Here is an 11,751-nt window from a genome sequence, read left to right on the forward strand (position 1 = left end):
TTAATTCAAGCTCAAAAAAGAAGCCAGAATAGTTTTTATCTTTGGATTCATTTAGCACAAAACTGCAGAATCTGTTTTTATTAAATGTCATAATTCCTGCAGTGAAATAGGATTTATTTCTGCAGCTAAATCTTCCTTTTCAGAGATTCTCTCAACAAACTTTGTATCTTTTAAAAATAAGCTGAAAAAATGACCTTAAATCAGAATTAATTACTAGATTATATTAGATTTTTCTTGTAGTCGAATCATGGAAAATGAGAATCATGAGGGTTTTTTTTGTTTAAGCAGCAACATCATTTGTCATGTGTTTGAGTTCATTTAACATCCGTCCTGTGTAGCTCTGTCATTTTCTCCAACTATTCTTTCTATTGAATGCTGACATTTTGCAGGACGTAATATAAGTTTGGATCATTCATTTTAAATATAAATTTAATATTGAAATGATAATTTCAGTCTTAAGCTTCAAGAAAAATCTTAAATACCTTTCGCTTCATGTCAGTATCAGTAGGCTTTGTGATGAAGCTGTTGCAGTGCAGCTGGAAACATCTTCACTGCACCTAGAAACATCTTCACTGCATCTGGAAACATCTTCACTGCATCGAGAAACATCTTCACTGCACCTAGAAACATCTTCACTGCCGCTGGAAACATCTTCACTGCACCTAGAAACATCTTCACTGCATCTGGAAACATCTTCACTGCCGCTGGAAACATCTTCACTGCACCTAGAAACATCTTCACTGCATCTGGAAACATCTTCACTGCATCAAGAAACATCTTCACTGCATCTGGAAACATCTTCACTGCATCGAGAAACATCTTCACTGCAACTGGAAACATCTTCACTGCAACTGGAAACATCTTCACTGCAACTGGAAACATCTTCACTGCATCTAGAAACATCTTCACTGCAGCTGGAAACATCTTCACTGGTGCTGGAAACATCTTCACTGCAACTGGAAACATCTTCACTGCATCGAGAAACATCTTCACTGCAACTGGAAACATCTTCACTGCAACTGGAAACATCTTCACTGCAGCTGGAAACATCTTCACTGCAACTGGAAACATCTTCACTGCAGCTGGAAACATCTTCACTGCATCTAGAAACATCTTCACTGCAGCTGGAAACATCTTCACTGGTGCTGGAAACATCTTCACTGCAGCTGGAAACATCTTCACTGCAGCTGGAAACATCTTCACTGCAGCTGGAAACATCTTCACTGCAGCTGGAAACATCTTCACTGCAGCTGGAAACATCTTCACTGCAACTGGAAACATCTTCACTGCATCTGGAAACATCTTCACTGCCGCTGGAGACATCTTCACTGTAACTGGAAACATCTTCACTGCATCTAGAAACATCTTCACTGCAGCTGGAAACATCTTCACTGGTGCTGGAAACATCTTCACTGCATGTAAATATCGTGCGCTTTGAGGTAAAAACATGAACTTGTGGTGTGAAAGTCCAAACTGAGGTTAAAGTCAGTTTTCTAGTTAAGTTCATGATCAACAAATGATTGTGTTTATTTCACTGCTTTCCAGACTGTCAAAGCATTTAGAATTCAGAGGGTTGAAACTAAAAAGTTGGTTGCTAAAGCTGTGAACATCTGCCTTGATGTAAGATACCCTGAAAAAACGCTGTAGATGTCAGTGTACTGCAGTAGAAATAAAGTACAAATACCTTCAAATTTCATCTCATTTGGAAGCTTTGGAAGCCGGAGAGTCTTGACTGGATGCTCCTAAGATCTCAACCGATGGGGGTCTTGAACGTCTTCATCCCAGAATGCATCGCTGCTTCCACAGACGATGAACGGAGGAGTTGATGGATCCTACGGCTCCTGCTGCAGATTTGTTCCTCATCATGTGAACTTTGTGGCTCGTTTTAGGCAGAACATGAGTTTGTTTCCAAACATAAAGCGTACGGCGGTTCATTTAGCTTCCAGGAGATGCTGTTGTCTCTGCAGCACCGTGGAGGACAGATGTTGGGACAAGCTGTGCAGCAGACACTTAGAGGCAGCGGAGGATCGCTGGAAGCTACATTTAGTCCTGTAATGTTCCTGCTAACAGCTGTTAACGGGACGCAACAACAGGAAGTTTAGAAGAGTCACACGGAGCAGCAGAATAAATCACTTTCTGATGGAGAGACGTGATTCTGGAGAACTGAAAGCAGAAGAGCTAAAACAGGGGTGTCCAACATGAGGCCCATGGGCCAAAAGTGGTCCTCCAGAGAGTCCAATCCGGTCCTCAAAGTGTAAAAATTACAGAGAAGACATTAACTGCAGATCGTAAATTAGTAAAACTATACATTTAAAATCATTACTAGACTATGACAAGTTGTTTTGATCATGAAGTAAAACATTAGATTGTTCTTTGTTCTTTTGGGTCTCATTTTTGTAAGATTTTGTCTTGTTTTTGTTGTTTTTTTTTCTGTGACTTTTGTCATTTGTCTTGTGTTTTGTCGTGTTGTTTCTCCTTTTTGTGTTTTTTGTCTTATTAATGTCATTTTGAATTTAGCTTTATTTGCTGTTTTGTTTTGTTTTTTTTGCTTATGTTGCCGTTTTGCTTCTCGTTTTTGTAATTTTTTTGTCTCTTTTTAGTCGTTTGTCCATGTAATATTTAGTCTTGTTTTGTTCTTTTTTGTCTTGCTTGTGTTGTTTGTCTGATTTTTTGTCATTTCGTTTCTCACTTTTGCCATTTTTTCCACAAATTTTTGTAATATTGTGTCTTGTTTTCGTTGTTTTTTGGTCTTTTTTGTCATTTTGTGGGGTTTTTTTTGTCTGGTTTGTGTTATTCTGATTCTCGCTTTTGTCATACTTGTGTCGTTTATCCATTTTTTGTATTTTTGTATGTTTTGTCTCATTGTTTAGTTTCGTTTCTCATTTTTGTAATTTTGTCTCATTTTTATAATATTTTGCCGTGTTTTTGTTATTTTGTTGCTCCTCTCTTTTTTCGTCGCGTTATTTCTCGTTTGTTTTTCCTTTTTGTCTTGCTTATATTTTTTTGTCGTACTTTTGTCATTTAGTGTTTTGCTTTTTTCGTTGCTTTGTGTATCATTTCTGTCCGGGGATTTTGTCTCATTTGTCCATTTTGTTGTCATTTTGTGTATCCTTTTTGCAATATTTTGTCTTGCTTTTGTCGTTTCTCTCATTTTTTTGTCGTTTTTTTCTTGTTTTTGTTGTTTTGTGCTTCCTTTTTGTCTCACTTGTGCATTTTGTCTTGATTTTGTCATTTTGTGTTTTGCTTTAGTCTTTTCTTTCGTTTTTTTTGTCCCGTTTGTGTAATTTGTCCATTTTTTGTCGTTTTGTTTCTCACTTTTGGCAATTCTTTTTTCTATTTTTAAAAAAAAATATTTTGTCTTGTTTTTGTTGTTTGTTGTCTTTTTTGTCTGATTTTTCTCCTTTTGATCATAAAGTAAAACACTATCATTCACTTCCAGATACCTGTGATTAAAAGTTTCGTGTTTTTTTTTGCACTAAAACAAACAAAACATTAGGAGTTGTGGTTATTTATAGGTCATTATGCTGTGATTTTACTGGTCACTGGAGGTCAAACTGGGCTGAATGTGGCTCCTAAACTAAAAACCACTTCGACACCCTGATCTCAGAGGTCTGAATCTCTCTGCTCCACTGCAGCAGCTGATTCCTGGATGAAGAGTTTCTCCCGTCACTGTGATCTGATGTGACTGGATGCAGTTCAGAGGGAAGCTAATGTGAGCGGCGCTGATGTTAGTGAATCAGTGGGTCAGTGGGTCAGACCGGGCCGGACGTCCTCACAGCCAAACAGCTCCTCGGAGGAAACGCCGCCGACACGCAAACACGGAGCAGATCCCAGAAGAGCCCGGAGCCTGTGATAGCGAGCTGCACCCAGAGACCGACGCTTTAACTCCATTACAGGACACACGCTCTAATTAAACCTCCGCTTTAATTAGGATTTGGACGACACGCGATAATAACGTTCATTCATCCGGCAGAGACACCGACGGCTCAGAGCACCGGCTCACATCCAGCCTGTCAGGTGGCATTAATGAGGAGAGGAGCGTACTTATGGAGGTTATGGAAGGAATCTTTAAATCCTACAAGTTCAGAAGTGTCATTAGCAGAACGTTCTTTAACCCCCCGAACCCGCTTACGTTGTTTCACGAGACGAGACGGAACGTTCAGCTGAGAAGGACGAGAACACCGGAACACTGCAGAGGCAAAAGGAATACAGAAAAACCATCAGTAATGAATTCTGAAGATTTCCTGACATAAAATGTGACGTTTTCCAGCTTACAGCGCCTGACTTCAGAGGAAAACTGCTCATAAACTGCCCACTAACTGCACCCAGACTTCTCTCACATGCATCAAAACACTGATTCCAGCTTTTAAATTGAATCTGGATCCCAACTGAGCCTTCGAACAACATCTAATATTTAACGAAATCACCAAAGAAAGATCAGATTTCCAACTTTTGGTGTTTTAACAGATCATATGCGACATTTTGTCAACATCTTAAAACACTTAATGGTGAAAAAAATCAGGTGAACTGTATCACAAGAGACAAAGGTGTCCCAAAAAGACAATAAATGACACAAAACAGACACAAAAAGAGATGCAAAACGACTGAAAGGAGGCAGAAAACAGCAACACAGAATGAACAAGAAAAGCACTCAGAGAGCCGCCAAGGCTGCTCAGTCTTTGTATCATTTCTGACGGATGAAATCTTTGATAAAAAACGACCTTGCACTGAACAAAAGCGTGTGTTATGCATGTATACGGTATGTAGGAACATCTCCTCAACAGAGAAACTGGAGGAAAGAGTTTAATTCTCACATTAGAAATCAGAATCGGTTTTATTGCCAAGTAGGTTTTAACACTTACAAGGAATTTTCTCTGGTGCTCTTAGTGCAAGAACAGATAAAATAAAATACAATAGTAAGTAAAGAGATGTAAGAAATATGGATAAAATGAATTCTGTCCAAATTAACACATACATACTTTGCCTACGTTTTCAGCTAAGACTTCCTCTAATACATAAATATAAATGTTCAGGGGGTCCTCACTTTACGACGTCTTCGACCTACAGCATTCCGTCGTTACGCCAGAACTGGTAACGTGGAACTAGTTGGCGAGCGGAGCGGACGACAAACCAACAACGATCATCACGTAACAACAAAACAAACACATAAAACGACAAATGTTAGACAAAGTGAGAAAAACTGGACCAAACCGTCTCACTTGCGCTCTCTTCCGTGTCGTTTCTGTCGCGATAAACACCAAGAAACTGGAGTCGTGCGTCTTCCAACCAGAAGCCGGTTATTTCAGCTGCCTTTGTGTAAAATCCTGACGTGGGTTGTGACTCTGGACGAAGATTAACGTCGTAAAAAGCCGAACGTCCCCTCAGGAACGCGGACATGTGGGCGGATGAAGCATGGAAATGAAGTACCTCAGAACCGTGCAGGAATATGAAGTAAAAGCTGCAGCTGCGTCTAACCGGTGATGATGGAGGATGTAAACGTTTATGACCAGGCTGTGTTCATATTTACATGGATGAGGTCAGAGCTAAAACGTGATGAACAGCTTCGACCGCTGCCAGCATTAAACCCACTTTAATGTGATTTATTTGACTCCAGATGGGATCGGTTATGATCTATAACGAGCCTGAAGAACGTCCCAGATGTACTCTAGAAGAATCCCTGCTGCACATGTTCACTGACGGCTTCTTTAACAGATTTAAACGATCAGATTTCTGCCTCTTTATGCTTGGAGTTTCTTCTTCATGTTGTAACTGGAGCGATTTTATTGATTACAAACTGATTATTGTCAACTTTCTGCTTAATCCATTCTCGCTAATCCATCTTATCCTGATTTATCATAGAATTTAATTAATAGTTGACTTTACACATGCAGAATAATAATGACTCAAAAGCAGCTTACGGTCATCTCATTTTTACATTTTTATTATTTTTTCACATTTTTAGATTATGCAGAATTTGTATTTTATCTCCGTATTTTAATCAGGTCTTTTTTTCTTTTTTTTTTTTTACAACATTTGAGTGTAAATTTGCAAAAAAAATTACCATTTTTAAATCAGCAAAATCATAATTTTAATACATCTATTTGAAGGTTATTTAAAAGAAGAATTGCATACATTAAAGACTGAAAAATTGTGACTTTTTAAACTTAATTTACATGTGTGTAAAAAACAACAACAACTAAATAAAACAGGTCAAAACTGTTCTTCTCCGATGTATGACTGGAAAATTAGGTTTTTACTCTATTTAAATCCACTAAAAATCTCATGATTTTGCAGACATTTTCTGTTACTTTTACTGTTTTGAACATTACAGTATTCGACCATTTTTATTGTGTTTTTACATTTTTTACAGTGCAGTTTTTTTGTATTTTATTTGATCAGTAACTGGTTAAAAGCAGAAATATAATGACGAAAATAATGAATTTTGGAAAATGTATTTTAGAAGATGCAGAATTTGTATTTTATATTTTAATAAATAGTATTTTTATTTTACATTTGACTGTAAAATTATTGTTTTTTACTGTTTTTAAATCAGAAAAAACATTTTGAACAGATTTATTTTATTTAGAAGAATAATATAATATATGTATTTAATATGTATATTAAAGTTGCTCTGAAACTTAATTTACATGTTTGTAAAAATAAATAAATGAATAAATAAAACAGGTCAAAACTGTTCTCCAATGTTTGACTGTAAAATTTAATTTTTACATAATTTAACAGATACTTGCTTTTATTTTTACAGTTTTGAACATTACAGTATTCTAACATTTTTTATTGTATTTTTAAAAAAATTATAGTGTAATTTTTTGTATTTTATTTGATCCTAAAGTGGTTAAAAAGCATAAAAAAATTGGAAAATTATGAATTTTGGATACAATTTTATAATTAATGAACACTTTGTCCCTAAACTGAGATAAAGAATAAAAACTGATCACCTTTCTCTCTGTCTCCTTTTCTCCTTCTTCTTCTGTGGTGTCTCAGCGGCGGACGGCGTTCCGGTCCAGAAGGATGGAGAGCAGGTAAGTCCTCACCTGTCATGACTTCCTCAGACGGAGGAGGCTCCACCTGAGGAACCAACATGGCTGCTGAGCTTCACAGCAGCTTCTGCTCCAGAGTAGAGACGTAGTTTACGTCCAGTCCGGCTCACCTGTCCGTCCGGCTCACCTGTCCGTCCAGGAGGTGGAGCTGGACGTCTGGTCGGCTGTTTGCTGTTTTCAGGTCGTCTGCTGCTTCAGAGTAGAACACCAGAAGCTTCACTCATGATTCGCCATCATTATTACTAGGGCTGTACCCGAATATCCGAATATTCGTTCGCTACGGTGGTATCCGGATATTAATTTTGGTATCCGAATATTCGCCCCCAGGTCGGATGTTACCGGGCGGAAAGAATATTCGGCGTTACTGTCTTCCCTTCGCCTCACTTCGGCTCATCTCGGCTCGATCCGAATATTCGGGCCGTCTCCCCCCGCACCCGTCGGACGAATATTCAGATATTTGTCTTTAATAGGGCCCGAATATTCGGAGACCAGAAACCATTATTCGGGCCAGCCCTAATTATTACATAGTATTCCTGTACACTGTCGTTCAAAGGTTTGGGGTCATCCAGACTATTCCATGTTTTCCATGTAAACTCCCACCTTTATTCATGTGCTAACATAACTGAACAAGGGTTTTCTAATCATCAGTGAGCCTTTCAACAGCATTAGCTAACACAATGTAGCATTAGAACACAGGAAATGTTCCTCTGTACCCCTATGGAGATATTCCATTAAAAATCAGCTGTTTACAGCTACAATAGTCATTTACCACATTAACAATGTCTACACTGGATTTATCATTCATTTAATGTGATCTTCATTGAAAAAAACTTCTTTTCGTTCTTTCAATAATAAGCACATTTCTAAGTGCGCCCAGACTTTTGAACGGCGGTGTAAATTCTTAGAAAAACGGTCATCTTCAGAGTGCAGGTCGCTGTGCCCATTACGAAGCTGATTTTAGAAATCAAAATCAGTTGAATTAAGGTCAATTTAATCTGGCTTTTATGACACTAACTGACAAAAACAGACTCTTTAAGGTCAAAGTAAGAGCAGATTTGTCTTTTAATGATCACTGAGACGCGTTCACTGACCTCAGATTTTCTTTATTCCACTAAATGTTCCAGCACCAACAATGGACATTTTTTTTCTCTTTGGTCAAACATGGGACAGAGCAAAACGAGTGGACTTTTATTTTTATTCTATTCAAGTCACTTTATCCTGATGCAATCCTTTATTTTTTATTTCTAATTAGCTGGCATTGCTTTGTAGGAATCTGAACGTTTACTCTTTTTTTTTTTTTTGCAAATTCTCGTCTAAAAACTCAAATTAAATCGACCATAATTCAGTGCTTAAAGGTGAAATACTTGCTTACATTCAGTCTGTAGTCTTTCTTGTCCTCCTCTCTCGGTTTTTATTCTCTTTGGAGAGGAAACCATTTTGGGCCGAAGTGTGGAGACTCGACTTTTCCGCCAAATGCACTGTGGACTGATTGCATCATTTATTTATGCACCGTGCCCCAGAACGCCCTTCGGTCCTGCGGAAAGAAAGCGTATATAAATAAATATAAGAGGAAACACAGTGGAGGAGCCGCTGTTAAAGCTCCCATCAGTCCACAGCAGCACAGAATAGAATTACAGGAAATGAGTGAAGGAAGGCAGGAAGAGGCCGATACTGATGAACATGATGGAGACGTTAGCTCGTTAATGTAGCGTTGGATTACCTCTGCTTACTGACCGGCTGGAAACAGAGAACACAGCTCGTCATATCAGGGTTTCTGTATTTACTGATAAAGCTGTGCAGCGTTAATACTTCTCTATCGGTATCAAAGTAGCTGTACAGAAGGGTCATTCCAGAACTGGAGGACGTTTTAGTTTTTTTTTTTTTCATTTCCTGTCTTGTTTTTGTTGTTTTGTGTCTTGTTTTTGCCATTTTATGTCTCCTTTCTGTTGGTTCCCGTCTTGTTTTTGTCATCTTGTGTCTTGTATTTTGTCGTTTTGTCTCATTTCTGTAATCTTGTGTCTTGTTTTTGTCGCTTTATGACTCGTTTCTGTCGTTTCCTGTCTTGTTTTTGTCATTTTCTGTCTCGTTTCTGTCGTTTTTTTTGTCTTTTTTTGTCATTTTGTGTGTTGTTTTGGTCATTTTATGTCATGTTTCTGTCATTTTGTGTTTCAGTTTTGTCGTTTCGTGTCTCGTTTTCGTAGTTTTTGCCCTTTTGTGTGATGTTTTTGTCGTTTAATGCTTAGTTTTTGTTATTTTGTCTCATTTCTGTAAACTTGTGTCTTGTTTTTGTCGCTTTATGACTTGCTTCTGTCGTTTTCTGTCTTGTTTTTGTTGTTTTGTATCTTGTTTTTGCCATTTTATGTCTCCTTTCTGTTGGTTCCCATCTTGTTTTTGTCATTTTGTGTCTTGTTTTGGTTGTTTTATATCTCGTTTTTGTCATTTTCTGTCTCGTTTCTGTCGTTTTTTTGTCTTTTTTGTCATTTTGTGTGTTGTTTTAGTCATTTTACGTCATGTTTCTGTCATTTTGTGTTTCTGTTTTGTCGTTTCGTGTCTCGTTTTCATAGTTTTTGTCCTTTTGTGTGATGTTTTTGTCGTTTAATGCTTTGTTTTTGTTATTTTGTATCATTTCTGTAAATTTGTGTCTTGTGTTTGTCGCTTTATAACTTGTTTCTGTCTTCTCTTGTCTTGTTTTTGTTGTTTTGTGTCTTGTTTTTGCCATTTTATGTCTCCTTTCTGTTCGGTCCTGTCTTGTTTTTGTCATCTTGTGTCTTGTATTTTGTCGTTTTGTCTCATTTCTCTAATCTTGTGTCGTTTTTGTCGCTTTATGACTCGGTTCTATCGTTTCCCGTCTTGTTTCTGTCATTTTGTGTCTCACTTTTGTCGTTTCGTGTCTCGTTTTCGTAGTTTTTGTCCTTTTGTGTGATGTTTTTGTCGTTTAATGCTTAGTTTCTGTTATTCTGTGAAAGTCATTTTTTCTCATTTTTGTCGTTTTGTCTTATTTCTGTAAACTTATTTCTTGTTTTTGTCGCTTTATGACTTGTTTCTGTTGTTTCCCGTCTTGTTTTTGTTGTTTTGTGTCTTGTTTTTGTTGTTTTCATCATCAAACAGTTTTCCTACAGAATGTGTAGAGCAAAGCTATGTCCTCTCTTCTATTTTCCATCTTTTCATCCATTGTCAGCCTTGATTGAATGTCTCTCTCTACCTCATATTATCAGGATCAGACTCATTCTTTGGACTGTTTTCCATCAGTGGTCAACAGTAACAGCTAGCTAAATATCTAGCTTCTACTGCTGAGAAACAGCTAGCATTAGCATGGATCAGAGTAGGGTTAGCAACAACACAGAAAACATGGAATAAAAATGCTACCATTGATGTGTAAGCTGAGCCAATCCAGCCTTTGATAGTTTATTACCTATTTTAGATCAATATGGAGCAGAAAACTGTAAAGAGAAGGTTTATTTTTCAAACATTTGAAGCCCAAATGCCCTCTAATTTTGGAATGACTCGTTTCATGAATAAAAGCCTTTTTTAATTACCTGCAGTGGCTGGAGATGATTTTTCTGAGTCTCTCCAAAGGTAGTAAAATCCACAGTTTGTCTCCTTTGTTTAATCAGAATCCAGGGTGTAGAAGCATGATATTTTGGCTCCGCTGGGTTTTATGAAGCAAACTGTTTGTTGGCAGCAGGAGAAACATCGTCGACTCTCTGCCGGACGTCCAGAAACCTGAAAGAGAGAATAAAACAAACATTATTCATGTGTTAATCACAGGAGGCTGGATGTTTCAGTCTTTGAGCTGCAGTCCAGCAAAGATGTGAAAGTAATGTTCACTTTTTTTAAACTTTAGAGGAGAAAACGGATGCAACAGCAAAACAATCAAACTGAACCAACGTCGTGAAGTCTGATTGTTCTCTTTACACCCCCGAGTGATGAGTCGTTTCCTTTTTTCCTCTGGCTGTGTTCTTTTAAAAGAAAATCAACAAAATGACTCCATTTGTCAGCCAGAAACGCTTGAAACGGAAGAAAAACCGTCAGATTTTCGGCTTTTCTTGAATGTATCATGACGTGTGGATCAGGAGAGAAAATGAACCAAATCTGAGCTTAGAATTCATTTTCGTGGAGTTTTTTTTTTGTCATTTCATGTCTCGGTTTTGACGTTTTCTTTCTTGTTTTTGTCGTTTTGCGTCTCAATTTTGTTGTTTTGTGTCATGTTTTTGTCATCTTGTCTCTGTTTTGTTGTTTCCTCTCTCGGGTTTTGACATTTTCATTCTTGTTTTTGTCGTTTTGCGTCTCAATTTTGTTGTTTTGTGTCATGTTTTTGTCATCTTGTCTCTGTTTTGTTGTTTCCTCTCTCGGGTTTTGACATTTTCATTCTTGTTTTTGTTGTTTTGTGCCTCAATTTTGTTGTTTTGTGTCATGTTTTTGTCATTTTGTGTTTCAGTTTTGTTGTTGTGTATCTTGCTTTTGACATTTTGTGTCTCGGTTTTGTCGCTTCCTGTCTCAGTTTTGTCATTTTCTTTCTTGCTTTTGACATTTTGTGTCTCGTTTTTGTCATTTTGTGTCTAGTTTTTGTCGTTGTCTCTGTTTTGTCATTTTCTTTCTCGGTGTTGTTTTGTTTCTCGATTTTGACATTTTGTTTCACGTTTTTGTTGTTTCCTGTCTCACTTTTGTCTTTTTGTCTCAGTTTTGTCGTTTC

At 37.5% G+C, this 11,751-nt stretch overlaps 1 protein-coding gene and 1 long non-coding RNA gene across 6 annotated transcripts in view; one reads left to right on the plus strand and one right to left on the minus strand.

Annotated features, from left to right (window-relative positions):
• LOC127536417 (uncharacterized) overlaps nt 1-11,751 on the minus strand; it is a 131,794-nt gene that overhangs the window by 13,255 nt on the left and 106,788 nt on the right. The window lies entirely within an intron of this gene.
• The window catches only part of fam131bb (family with sequence similarity 131 member Bb), a 43,927-nt gene that overhangs the window by 11,070 nt on the left and 21,106 nt on the right, over nt 1-11,751 (plus strand). For all 5 annotated transcript variants that reach the window (XM_051956718.1, XM_051956721.1, XM_051956722.1 and 2 more), the window contains exon 2: nt 7,003-7,040. In XM_051956718.1, the coding sequence (XP_051812678.1) occupies nt 7,003-7,040 (38 nt within the window). The remainder of the gene's footprint in view (nt 1-7,002; nt 7,041-11,751) is intronic.

This window comes from Acanthochromis polyacanthus, chromosome 12, assembly GCF_021347895.1.
Source record: "Acanthochromis polyacanthus isolate Apoly-LR-REF ecotype Palm Island chromosome 12, KAUST_Apoly_ChrSc, whole genome shotgun sequence".
NCBI classification, from domain to species: domain Eukaryota; kingdom Metazoa; phylum Chordata; class Actinopteri; family Pomacentridae; genus Acanthochromis; species Acanthochromis polyacanthus.